At 36.0% G+C, this 14895-nt stretch overlaps 1 protein-coding gene across 1 annotated transcript; it reads left to right on the forward strand.

Annotated features, from left to right (window-relative positions):
- Window positions 1-12381: 12381 nt before the first annotated feature.
- LOC107812812 (secreted RxLR effector protein 161-like) lies at window positions 12382-13758 on the forward strand. Its single transcript, XM_075220674.1, has 2 exons — window positions 12382-12916; window positions 13655-13758. Exons 1-2 carry the CDS (start codon window positions 12382-12384, stop codon window positions 13756-13758), a joined length of 639 nt encoding a protein of 212 aa, XP_075076775.1.
- The last annotated feature ends 1137 nt before the right edge of the window (window positions 13759-14895 follow it).

Raw genomic sequence — 14895 nt, forward strand, 5'->3', positions numbered from 1 at the left:
GTTGTTCTATTCATAATAAGAATTTATGCTGAATATGCTTGTATATTGATAGTTCTTTATCTTTATCAGGTAGGTTTAGAAGGGAACTTGTTTAAAATAAAATTTGAATTCAAGAGTATTAATAATTCAGTAAGCAAGAAATAACTGGAGTTTAAAATAACAAAACGAAAGACAAAAAAGCAGAAGCTGAAGAAGAAAGAAAAGAACTGGAACACACAAGCACTAGAAAGAAAAGAGAGCTAAATAACTTCAGCTCTAGAGCTGAAGTTCGACAGTTACAAAACAAAAACTTTAGCTCTAGAGCTGAAGTTATTTAGTTCTCTTTTCTTTCTAGTTGATCAACCGCGAAACACCAAAAACAGTAGTGATTGCCTCAGACTTCAGCTCTAGAGCTGAAGTTTCCCAGTTACAACACAAAAATTTCAGCTCTAGAGCTGAAGTTTCCCAGTTACAACACAAAAACTTCAGCTTTAGAGCTAAACTTCAGGCCCGGCTACTAGAATGTTGAAGTTTTGCGTGATTGCCTTTGCTACTTCAGCCCCGTATGCTGAAGTTATGCGAAAAAAGTGGGTACACTTGCAATTTTTTTTGCAAAGCAGGCACAAGTTAAAACGTGACACAAAAAGCGGGTATAGATGCAAATGCCCCGGAAGGAAGTTGGGCCGAATTTGGGTGTTTGAAGATGGCCCAATTTCTATTCTTTTCTAAGTCTTTCTTTTAATTCTAATTTTTCCTTTTTTTTTCTTCTTTTATTTTAAAATTAAAAATCCTAAATTACCTAAAAATATGAAATTAAACTAATTAACTAATTATAAAAATTATAAACATCACTTAATTCTAAATTAAAAGAGGAAAATCAATAAACTAAAATTAAAAGACAAAAAATTGTAAAAATGAGCTATCTTTGTGATTTTCAAACTTTTATAATACAAATAATTATTGATTAATTCTAAAAATATAAAAACAAATCCTAAATGCGATGCATGATATTTTTTTGGTATTTTTTCATGATTTAAATAAAAATTAAACATGCACAGGAATGCAAATAATTAAGAAAATTCTATAAAAATTCCTAATATGGCAAATATTTAACAGGAAAACCTATTTTCTTGGGATTTTATAGGAGTATTTCATATAGAGCAAAAATCACATGCTCACAGCTTTACATACATCCTTTTGATAGTCCTGGACTGGTTCTAGTTCCAGTTCCTTTTGATGGAATAGGAAATCATTCATGGAGGAGAGGTGTGTTCAGGGCCCTTTCTGTTAAGAACAAGTTAGGTTTCATCATTGGGCAATATGAAAAACCTAATTTGAAGTCGATAAATTTTAGACAATGGGAGAGATATGATGATATGGTAACTTCATGGATTTTGAATTCACTTGCTAAAGAAATTGCGGATAGTGTAGAATATGTGAGTAGTTCAGTTAAGTTGTGGAGAGAACTTGAAGATCGTTATGATCAAACAAATGGAGCAAAACTGTATCAAATCCAGAAGGAGATTAATGATTTAAGTCAAGGAGTACTCGAACATTATTGGATATTACACTAAAATGAAGAAACTATGGGAAGAATTAACTAATCTCAGTACAAAACCCTCTGTAGTTGTCAGTGTTGTTTACCGTAAAAAAGGTAATAACAATTACATTTATTGATGGGACTCTAAAAATACGTGATCTATTTTTATGCCAGTTTGTTAAGTAGTTGATGCTAAGTATATGAGATTTAGAGACGAAATAAAGTTAGGAAGAGAGCTATAATCAAACCGTTAGGTCAGCTGTTCTGGGCCTCGAGCCTGTCAATTTGGGGCCTCGAGGTCGACTCCATGGCTCGGGCTCGAGCTATCATGGGTGATCGAGGTAGGGCTAACAGTTATGAAATAATCAACTAAGGCTCTTTATGGCCAATGATAGGCAATAAATGATGAAAAAATACAAAGATAATAAATGAAAGCAATAATATCAAGAGAGTGTATGAGAGAGCAAAGAGAATGTTCTTCTATATTTCTTATGGAGTGGATGGAGCAACATGGTCTTACAAAATATCAAGGTTCCCCTTTATATAGGAGAGAAAATCCCAACATAGTACAAAATACATTAATGATAAAGAAATCGGGATGGGACAGCTGGCCAACTTCATGATGCAGGCTCAGACTAGCTTCAAACTAGCCTGACAGATTTTGCCGGCCCTAGCTGCACTCTTCAGGAACTCCCCATATCCGTTGGGGTCGCGGCCAATGTTATCCCCAGGTCGAGTGTCGATATACCTCGAGGGAGGGTACTCGGTCTCGAGCCTTCGAGGTGATCTTCCGAGATGCCTTATCAACGAGAAATTGGTTCCTCCGATTTTGCCGTATACAAGTGTGCAAAGGAAAACATGCACAAAGCTGAACAAGACAGAAGATTGATACAATTTTTGATGGGATTAAGTGAGGTTTATACTGTGGTTCGAGGGAGCATATTGATGATGAATCCCTTGCCTTCCATGGCACAAAATTTTGCTCTTCTGGTGCAAAAAGAGAAACAAAGAGAATCTCGACCTAGAAATTAATTGAATTTTGAATCTACTGCAATGAATGCTGGTACAACAATGCCAAGAGGCTTCAAGGCAGATTACTTAGTGAACGACAACAGACCTAGGCCCTTTTGTGACTTTTGAAAAAGGCCAAGACATACCAAAGGAAAATATTTCAAACTTCATGGATATCCCCAACACTTCAATCAACAAAGAGCTCAAAACTATAACTTGACTGCCCAAAATCATACCAATATCCCAAGAATAATAAAGGAAAGAGTATTGCAGCAAATGTTGTAATTGGCGTACAAGGTATGCCATCTGATATAATGACAAACAAAAGAGAAGATCTGGAGCATCAAGGAAGTCACAGTAACCAAAACATGAATCTTTCAAAGGAGCAATATGACCAAGTAGTGAGGCTGCTACAACATTTCCAAAGTGATGGTGCAGGAGGCACTTCAAGCAATACAAATGCAACCAACAGATCAGTAAATTTTGTGGGTATTGTGACTTGCACTTCTTCTATAGATTTTGACAAACTCTCATGCAAATGCTTTCAAGCAAAGGATGACTTATGGATTCTAGACTCAGGAGCTTCACACTATATGACATTTAACAAGACACACATGCAGAATATAATTATCCTACCCTATCCTTTACTTGTGAAGCTACCAAATGGTTACAAAGTCAAGGTTATAGAATTAGGAACTGTGACACTTACATACAACCTTATCTCTATCAATTCCTTAACAACATATCTCAAATGTCTAGCTTCTTTCTCTGACACATGTTGTCTTCTGCAGGCCCCCTCTCTGAAGAGGCCTCTGGAGATTGGTAAAGTTCATGATGGGTTGTACCTTCTACGCTTAGACTGATTGAACAAAGGAAGTTCTGCTATAGCAAAGAAGAGTGCAATTTCCTGTTCACAATAGTCATAATATTGCAACACATTGTTTTTCTCATTCTTGTCAGTCATGTCCTCCTGTAAATACTCATTGTTCTTCCCATTCCTGTTACCCCTGTTCTATTGTAAATACTGCATCTCCATCTCCCATTGTAAATGCTTTCACCTGGAATAAAATAAACAGGGGTTGTGACTTTGACTCTGTTTCAATTGATACAAGTGATATGAATCTGTTATGGCACTATAGACTTGTACATGTACCTTTTGGGAAGATGAAAGGAATGCCTAATTTGATGACCCAAAATGTCATCTTTAAATTAAATAATCATCTCAGTATTTTAAGACCTTAAAAATCAGTATCAATAATTTCTCGACTTGCGTGCGCAGTCCGTATAATTTTTTGGAAGGTTTTATGTGAAAAATGGATTAAATTGTGAACTAGAGCTTTAAAACTCAATTGAGTTGACTTCGATCAACATTTTGAGCAAACAAACCCGGATCAAAGTTTTGACCATTCTGGTAGTTCCGTATCGTGATTTGGGACTTGGTCATATGCCCGAAATCGAATTCGGAGGTCCCTAGATCAAATTGTCGCCATTTAACGGAATCTAGAAATCTAAGGCTAAAGATTTCTTAAGTTTGACCGGAGATTTGACTTTTGAGAAAAAGACCCCGGAATGGAATTTTGATGATTCCAATAGTTTCGTATGGTGATTTTGGACTTAGGCACATGTTCGTATTTGGATTTGGAAGTTTGTAGGATAATTCGGCGCATTTTGGCGAAAGTTGGAAAATAGAAGATTTTTGGAAAGTTTGACCGAGGGTTGACTTTTTGATATCGGGGTCGGAATCCAGTTCTGAAAATTTTCATAGCTTCGTTATGTCATTTATGACTTGTATGCAAAATTTTAAGTCATTCGGACTTGATTTGATAGGTTTTTGCATCGAATATAGAAGTTGGACGTTCTTAGATTCATTAGGCTTGAATTGGGGTGTGATGCACAATTTTAGTATTTTATGATGTGATTTGAGGTTTTGACTAAGTTCGTATGATGTTTTAGAACTTGTTGGTGTATTTTGTTGAGGTCCCAAGGGCCTTGAGTGGATTTCGGAAGGTTAACGGATCAATTCGGACTTGTATTTATCTGCTGAAATTTTCTGGGCAGTTTCTGCATTTTTCGCACGTGTGAACAGCGACTGCACCTACGTGAACAGTATCCGTGTATAGTAGCCGTGTACAATATCCATAAATAGTAACACGCGTAAACAGTATTCTTGTACAGTAGCGTGTACAATATGCGTGAACAGTAACACGCGTGAACAATAATCCGAAAATTCTGGACAATGTAAAGGATGAGCAGTCTGGTTTTCCTCAATTTTTTTGAACTTCCAAGCTCGAATTTTGGGCAATTTTGAGCGAGAAGTTACGGAAATTCTTGGAGTAAGTGTTCTTGACTCTCTTGTGATTATATTTCATGAATAAATCTTCTTTTTTGGTTTTAGATTATTGATATTTGAAGAGAAATGAGGGAATTTTTTAAAATTCCATAAAAATGAATTTTCAAGATTTGAACATCGATTCGGAGTCGGATTTGAGTAAAATTAGTATGGTTGGACTCGTAATTGAATGAGTTTTTGTATTTTGTGACTTTTGTCGTATTCTGAGACGCAGGCCCACATGCAATTTTTGGGTTAATTTCGGATTTTGTTTAAAAATTAGTATTTTTCATATGGAATTAATTGCTAAAATATGTATTGAATGAATCGAGTTAATTGTGACTAGATTCGGGACATTTGGAGGCCGATTTGAGCGGTAAAGGCATTGCAGAGTAAGATTTACTTGGATTGAGGTAAGTAACGGTTATAAATCTGGTCCTGAGAGTATGAAACCCTAGACATTGTGTCGTATGACTATTTTGGAGGTGACGCACATGCTAGGTGACGGGCGTGTGGGCGTGCACCGTAGGGATTGTGACTTGGTCCGTCCCGCGAGACTGTGGAATTAATTGGCCTACTATTTAATACATGCACCCTTTGTCTTCATAGAAATTGATTATACTTCATGTTAGAAATCATGTTTAGGCCTTATATGATCATTGTTGAGACCTGCGAGGTCGTGTACTTGCTGAATTAGCTGCTAATTGTTGTTTTGTACTCAGTCATAGCTTTTCTTGCTTATTATGCCTCCGTCTCTTGCTGTTCATTGTTGATACATGACATTACCTCTGTTTGGACTGTTTATATGATTTTTGAGAGCCCAAGAGACTGGAGAGATTGATGACTAAGTGAGGCCGAGGGCCTGATCTGTGAGGATATTTATGGGATCGGGCTGCACGCCGCAGTATGTTATTACTGATTTATTACTGAGTAATGCCGAGGGCCTGATCTGTGAGGACATTTTATGGGATCAGGCTGTACGCTGCAGTATGTTGTTACTGATTTATTATCGAGTGAGGCCGAGGGCCTGAGTGATATATGTATGCCACGAGGTGGCTTGTTATAGCGCTTGGGCTGAAGGAGACCTTCCGGAGTCTGTACATACCCACAGTGAGCGCAGGTACCTACTGAGTGCGAGTGCTAAGTGCGAGTGTCGGGTGCCGAGTGCTGAGCGACTGGGAGGAATGAGTGAATGTGAGGAATGAGTGATTGTGAGGTTGAAGTGAATGGGAGGACATACTGACTGTTATTCTGAGAAATACATTTACTTCATTACTGTTGCATCGCAGATGTCATATCACTATTTTGAAAATTATTGGAAGATATTATTTACTGCTCAGTCAAATTTGATATCTGGTTTATTGAGTACATACTGATGTGACTTAAACTGTTAAATTGAAAGTATGACTACTTTTATTTGAAAGTTATTGAGATAACTATATTTGCATAGCTCGTCATTACTTCTCAGTTCCTTATTTATTTCTGTTACTTACTGATTTGGTGTACTCACGTTACCCCCTGTACCTCGTGTACAGATCTAGACACTTCTGGTCATGGCAGTTGTTGGTTGAGGAGTCAGACTCATGAGACTATTGAGGTAGCTGCATGACATTCGCTGACCTTGACTCTCCTTTCATTTCATGTTGTACTGTTCTATATTTCCAGACAGTGTTTTATCAGTCGGATGTTGTTATCATTTAGATGCTCATGCACTCAGTGACACCGGGTTTTGGGGATGGATTGTTTAGTACTTTTGGAGTTATATTCTGTTCTAAAAGATTTTATTTAATATTAACTACTTCCGCCTTTATTTAAAAGTTCTACTGTGTTGAGATGTTGAATTGAGGCTTGCCTTGTACCACAATAGGCGCCATCACGACGGGTGAGATTTTGGGTCGTGACACTAATATACCAGTAACCTTTGCATCAAAACAACCTTTTCTTTGCTCTATATGCCCTATGACCAGACAAACTAGACTTCGCTTTCCCTTGAAAGTTACCAACACAACTGCCATATTTGACCTCTTACATGTTGATTTGTGGGGACCTTATCATGTATCCACTCATGATAATTTTAAATATTTCCTTACTATATTAGATGATTTTAGTAGATCTGCTTGGACTCATTAATGTATTACATACTCTCAAAAGCTTCATCTCTATGGTTGAGACACAGTTCAATACCAGTGTAAAGTGAATAAGATCAGACAATGGTATGAAATAGTCACGACCCAAAACTACTTGTTGTGATGGCACCTAAGAAGATCTGCTAGATAAGTCAACTAACAAAAAATACAATCCAAAAGAGATTATAGGAAAATAGTAAAGAATTAGCTGAACATTTACAAATTGACCCAAGACCTTGTAGTACGACTTATGAGCTTCTAAGACTTGGAATTTACACAGTTGGTACGAATAAATACACGTTATGTTGAAAGATACATAAACAGAATAGCAAAACCTAAGCTACCAGACAAGAGGCAGCTATATCCGGAATGCGCGAACATCTTCAGAATCATCACCCCACATTCACCAGCAACTCTACTCCAGAAATTTATACACATCGTACAAAAGTGTAGTATCAGTACAACCGATCCCATGTACTGGTAAGTATTTTGTCTAACCTCGTCGAAGTAGTGATGAGACTTTTTAGTTAAAAGACACTTACTGATAAAACCTGCATTGCGAATCAGCAATAGAACTATACCACAAAATAATAGAGAAGAATACATAAAACGTATATGCAAAATAATAATCGAGTGTTAACAGAGATCACAATTTGGCATCCTAAAATACCTCAACCAATCTTTTCCTTAGAATGAAACCAACAAACCACAACAGTCAATTCTTAACTTTCATAGCATGAGGGATGTACCCAGATATCAAGTCAATTGTGCGGCAACACCCTTCATGTTTTATCTCATCCTCACCCAATATACGTATAACAGAACCAACCAAATGACAGAAATACCGATAACATGAATTATAAGGTAGGAAATACGCAATTAGCAATAATGAACAAGGACAACCATATGAGCAACAGTAGAAGACTAAGCGGAAAGCATGTGAATGATGACGGAAATTGGAAACAAGAAATATCAGCTTCAACTAACTAGCATGGTGAAGACCTAAATACAGGTATAACAAATAAGAAGGAAACACATGATCTTTACAAGTTAACAAGTAGAGGCATGAATGACTAACTTAGAAAAAAGAACTTGTACTAAAGTGCAACAAAATAGATACGACGTGAGTGTAATTATAAAAGCAGGGAAATAGGCATGATATTTGCAAGTTAAACAAATAGAAGATATGAGCGACACAACAACAATTGATATAGAGATAAATGACAGAACAATAACAACAAGTCACATCAGATCTAAGATTGTGACAATAATAGCTCAAGGTAAAGACATGAACATATACATGGGAAAACAGATATCATAACATAATGCATGTCCCTTATCCTCGCCTTCACGGAAACACTCATAGTTTTATGACCTCACGATAATATAAAAGCATAACAGTATAAATAAAATGGCACGACATCACCTTTCGTGCTTTACACTCTTATAACATGGCACGACATCACCCTTCGTGCTGTACACTCTCCCTCACATGATAATGTATAAACAATGGCACAACATCACCCTTCGTGCTTTCTACTCTTCCTTACCAAGCATATGTATATCAATGACAACAAGGCAAGAAGCATAAATAACATCAAGGAGAGTGTTTTAACAGATATTCCAAACAAATCCCAATCACAACTTTCCAAGTCAACAATGATTGAATAACCCTCAAGATCCGTATTATTCAAATACTTTCACAAATCTCACAAATGATCCACAACACAAGTATAAAGTCTAGTATCTTAAGAATATCGACCGTAGTAATGTAGTAATAATTTCGCGTAGAGATGACCGAATTAGACACATCAATGTATTCTCAGAATTTTCATCAAGTTTGATCAAGTTATAATAAGCTAAGTCTTGATTTCTTTCATTTAATATTGTGTCCTTAGTATCTAAGAGTCAAGTAAGGCATGGAGCAGGAGGTCACAAAATTCTACAACATAAATGTAACATAATCCACCCCCCGCGAGCATGATTAACCTTAGCACATACATATACGCGCGTCACCTCATATATGTATCACCCTCGCATGTCGCAAATAATGACAAATAGGATGAAAAATTCCCTCAACAAAGTTAGGCAAAACACTTACCTCGAACAAGTCAATTACAATACCAAGCAAGCCAAGCGATGCTCCAAAAATGCCATCACGTGCGTAGTGACCTTCGAACGGCTCAAAACTAGATAAAAGCAACTCAAATACATCAAATAAATCCCAAGGAAACAATTCCAAATGATAAAGATCGTATCCTAAATAAAATCCCAAATCCGGTCAAAAATCACACCCGGGCCTACGCCTCGAAACCCGACAAAACTCACAAAATCCGACAACTCATTCAATTACGAGTCCAACCATCCTAGTTTCACTTAATTCCGACTCAAAATCGATGTTCAAAATTCAAAAATTCATATTATGAAACTTTAGGCCAAAACCCCCAATCTCCTCTTTAAACTTCATAAACCAAAAGCTAAAATCGAAGATAGATTCATGGAATATAACAAAAACCGAGTAGAGAACACTTACCCCAATTCATATGGTGAAAATCGCCTAAAGAATTGCCCAATTCCGAGCTCCCCAACTCAAAATATGTTAAATAAACAAAACTCTCATTTTAACATTGTTCTGCCTCGTTTCTTATGCCAAATAATCTCGAAACTCGCTTTTGATGCCTCCAATAGATTTCTTATGAAATTATAGTAAATTTAGGCTCTTGAATCACTCCATTTGACCTTATATTGGAGGAAATATGTTGGTTTTAATATTTGGAAATAACGCAAATTTTTAAATACGAAGTCAGTGGCAATTTCGTAATTTATTTGAAAAATTCGACAATCCAAGTCTTAATAAAATGACCATAAACTCCTCATACGATGTCCAAATTTGATGATTCTTTTTTCTATGGCTCCATAATTACGATACAGATCCAATACTTCAATAGAAACAGAAATTAAATCTTATTTGCTTAATGTATTACCATTTATGCTTGAAGAAACAACGTCGAAACATTAAAAAACGAGCGCAACACAACCCAAACCTATCGGAAACTCACCCGAGTCCCTTCGGAACAATGTCCAAACATACCATCAAGTCCCATAACATAACATGGACTTACTCACGGCCTCCAAACACAATAACAACATCGAAACGACAAATTACACCTAAAACCAAAAATCAATGAACTTAAAACTTTAAACTTCCACAACCGATGTTGAAACCCATCAAATCACGTCCAATTGACCTCAAGTTTTGCACACAAGTCACATTTGATATTACAGGCCTGCTCCAACTTCCAAAATTAAAATCCGACCCCGATATCAAAAAAACCACTCTCGGTCAAACTTTCCAAAAAATCCAACTTTTGTCATTTCGAGCCAAATTCAAATACGGACTTCCAAATCATAATCTGAACATGCTACTAAGTCTAAAATCACCCAACGGAGCTAACCGAGCTATCAAAATTTCAATCCGAGGTTAAATACTAAAAAGTCAAACTCGATCAACTTTTTCAAATTTAAAGCTCCCTAGTTGAGAATCAATCTTTCAGATTAGTCCCGAATAATCTGAAAACCAAAACCGACGATTCACATAAGTCAAAATACATCATATGGAGCTACTCACACCCGTAAACTATTGAGCAAAGTATAAATTCTCAAAACGACCAGTCGGGTCGCTACAGGAATTCACCAGTAGTGAAGCCACTCTATTCTTCTAGTCCAAAGGAATTGAACACCAAAGAACCTGCCCATACACTCCTCAATAAAATGACATTATAGAAAGAAAATATAAATACCTATTAGAGACTACCAGAGCCTTGTTATTTCAAGCCAAACTCGCTTTGAAATATTAGGGAGAATGTGTACCTACAACAACTTTTCTCATTAATAGACTGCCTACTGTACCTTTAAAGAACAAATGCCCTTTTGAGTTGTTGTATGGAAAGAAACCAAATTGTTCACATTTGAGAAGCTTTGGTTGTATATGCTATCTAACTATTCCTAAATCCCATAGAGACAAATTTGAGCCAAAGGCTACTCCACATGTGTTTTTAGGTTATCCCTCTGGTGTCAAAGGGTACAAAGTGCCGAGTCTAACTACCAAGAAAATCTATATGTCTATGGATATTGTTTTTCATGAGTTTATTTTTCCTTTCTCTCTTCCATCAGTGTCATCTTCCTTCTTCTCCATGCCTCCTACTGCTGTACAACATGATTACTTTGATATACTTCCTTCTTGCCCCTCTCATATTGTCACAACTTCTCCAAGGGATCCTTCTGTTACACATACTTCAGTGTCACCTAATCACACCATATACTCACCTTCTATTCCTAACACTACTTCACCACAAACATCATCTCCAACTACTTCAAGAGTTAATCAGCCCTCTCTACCTACACTAAGACCTAATCAAAGAGTATCTGGTAGAGACTCTAAAGTTCCATCCTACTTGTCTGATTATATATATTATGTGCCCAATATGAAACCATCTTAGACTGTCGAAGTCACTCAGACCAATTCATCCTTCTCTCCCAATGCACTTTTTACCCAAAGTTATCACATTACTCATGATGTCTTGAGTCTTGACAGCTAGTAGGTTGTAAGAAGTGTTTGCAATGATATGGAGACATTCTCTTATAAAGAAGCACCAGGCAATCCTTCCTGACAACAGGCTATGACACAAGAATTTGAGGCATTTCATGCAAATAACACTTGGACATTGGTTCCATTACTTGCTGGAAAGCAAGCCATAGGCTGCAGGTAGATGTATAAGATTAAACATAAAGCATATGAGAGTGTAGAGAGATACAAAGCCAGATTAGTTGTGAAAAGATATACATAGAAGGAATGAGTCGACTACACAAAAAAAAATTCTCCAGTAGTAAAGATGACTAATGTTAGAGCCTTAATTACTATTGCTGCCCAGAAGCACTGGGAGCTTTTTCAGTTGGATGTGGACAACGCTTTCCTTCATGGGGATCTACATGAGAAGGTCTACATGAAGCTTCCACAAGGTCTTGCAGTATCCTTCCCTGGACTAGTTTGCATATTGAACAAGTCACTTTATGGTTTAAAGTAGGCAAACAGACAGTGGTATGCTAAACTCACTGAAGCCCTGTGTTCCAAAGGCTATAGTCATTCCATGCATGATTACTCTTTGTTCTACAAGAAGACTACTAATTGTGTTGTTTTTGTGGGAGTCTATGTAGATGATGTCCTACTGACAGGAATGATCTTGCTGAGATGCAAATGCTGAAAGCTTTCCTGTATTAGCAGTTCAAAATCAAAGATTTAAGGAGACTACACTACTTCTTGGGACTTGAAGTACTCTACAGAGACAATGGGATTTTAATCTCTTAGAGAAAGTTTGTCCTTGATCTCCTTAAAGACTATGACTGCTTACACTACACCAGTCTCCTCTCCTCTTGATCCCTCAATTAAACTAAAAGCTAAGGAAGGAGCACCTTTGTCTGATCCCACTTTTTACAGACTGTTGGTTGGGGAGTTGAACTTCCTCACCAATACTAGACTAAATATAGCTTATGGAGTGCAACACTTGAGCCAATATATGGAAGATCCTAGAGAGCCTCATCTTCAGGCTGCTTATCACATGCTTAGGTACTTGCTCAAGGATCCTACTTTGGGAATCTTCATGTCAAGTGATGCTAACTTCTCAGTTCAGGCCTATTGTGATTCTGATTGGGCTGCCTGCGCTGATTCTAGGAAGTCAGTGTCAGGTTATATTATTTTATTGGGTGACAACCTCATTAGCTGGAAGTCTAAGAAGCAAGAGACCATTTCACTTTCTTTAGCAGAAGTAGAATACATATCTATCAGGAAGGTTGTTGGTGAGCTCGTCTGGTTGCATCGACTGCTTATAGAGTTGACTATTCCTTCTGCCTTGCCTATTATTGTGTTTTGTGACAGTTAGTCTACCCTCCATATTGCCAGAAATCCTGTGTTCCATGAGTGGACTAAACACATTGAAGTCGATTGTCACTTTGTGAGATCCAAGCTCCAAGAAGGTCTCATTTCGCTTCATCACATAAGGACCGGTGATCAGCTAGCTGACATCCTCACAAAATCTCTCACTGGGATCAAACATGCTACTATTCTGGGCAAGTTGGCTGTGCTTCCCTCACATCCTACTGTAGCAGTTAGTTATTAGCTGTAGCTTAGCTGTCATTTTCCAGTTGGTTGGTTAGTTAGTGCTCCCTGTATATAACCAACACTTTGCATCATAATTGATTTTGAGTTTTATTTTCCTCAATTAGAGACTTCATCTCTGTTCTTCTCCTTCTTCTCTCTTCAGTCGATCTTCCAGAAGCTTCTGAGCTAGGAAGCTTTCCCATATTTGGATTCCAAATCTTGTCAAACGTAAACTTGGTCCCATGCAATCCCTTTGCAAGCGAATTGGTTAACACGCACAAATCTTAACACATGCATCATTTTTTGAGCTGAATTCCAATAGAATTTTATTAACTTCTAGGTCAGGCCCCGTACAATTTCGAGAAGTGCTGCTTTGAAATGTATATACTATATATATGGTTTTTATATCTATTATATCTTTGGCAACATATGAAAACACAAGTCCGGACCATATTTTACACGACTAATTTAGTACTTATAAAACATTTTTAGTAAATTGTGGTTAAATATTACAGATAGGCCTATAGAGTTTGATAAAAAAATGAAGATGATTTTCCCTGGTGAAGTTTTTAAGAGGGATGATGAAGTTTATAGTGGCATTTGTTTCAAAAACTGTTGAACTTTTCCAAAAAATTCAATTTAGTTTACCAAACATTGTTTTTGAAGCTGAGACGTACTCGGATAACAGAAATTGCAAGAATTTCTTGGATGAAGTTGTTTGGATGTAACCCTTCAAAATATCTACACATACCGTTTGATAAACATTTTTAAAAGAACTTTCAGTTCTTCCAATATTTACCACACCCGTTTAGAACAATCGAACTAGTGATATTAGGCTAAACTAAAACGATGTTAATTTTATTACATGCATTCAAATGATAGGAAAAAACATAATTAGGCAATATTTAACAAAAAATTTCATAAATTTAACAGGAATAAGTAATTATAAAACTGACATCTGAATAACTACATTCCTAGCAGAAACATGATCAACCCAATGAATTTTAATTAATGGACCTCTCAATCTTTTCCGTACGTTGCACATTTAGTTGATTTATAGGTAAGATTGTACCACCATTAGACCACATTAATATTGTTCATTTCCTATTGCTTTTTCCCTTTTTCTTTTTCTTTTTTCCGTTTTTGATTTACCCCCTTTAATTTATCTTTTCTCTTAATAAAGAAGAACAATAATTTTCAAGTATGGGAAGTTGTGAACGTGATGAGAGGTTTTCTTTATATATTTACTTTTATGTTGTTTTCATTCTCTTTTCACTCCTAAAAATATCAAGTATAGTTTATATAAGTATATAATAGTTGTATAAATTATATATATATATATATATATATATATATATATATATATATATATATATATATATATATAGATATATGGGGAGTATATATAGTTGAATAAATATTATTAATATAATATACCATTTGTATATTAGTACAAATGGTATATTATATTAATACCATTTGTTCCAATATTACTTATACATATTATATATAATTATTTGGATATGCATAGTGATATATGATGTATTTGCGTATATTTAATTTGATGATTCAGTCTCCGTATATTTATCATATAAATAGTTCATGTATGGAATATATATAGCTGCATAAATATTATTTATATAATATACCACTTGTATATTACTACTATTATATTATATACAACGTATATAATTGATATATATGGAGTATATATATAGTTGAATAAATATTATTTTGTATAATATACCACTTGTAT

This window comes from Nicotiana tabacum, chromosome 8 (genome assembly GCF_000715075.1).
Source record: "Nicotiana tabacum cultivar K326 chromosome 8, ASM71507v2, whole genome shotgun sequence".
NCBI lineage: Eukaryota > Viridiplantae > Streptophyta > Magnoliopsida > Solanales > Solanaceae > Nicotiana > Nicotiana tabacum.

Excerpts from the sequence above, each read along its gene's own strand:
- LOC107812812 (XM_075220674.1), top strand. The coding sequence starts at position 12,382 with ATGACTGCTTACACTACACCAGTCTCCTCTCCTCTTGATCCCTCAATT. Across the intron at positions 12,917-13,654 it reads TATTATTGTGTTTTGTGACA|ATAGGCCTATAGAGTTTGAT; the intron begins GTTAGTCTACCC and ends TAAATATTACAG.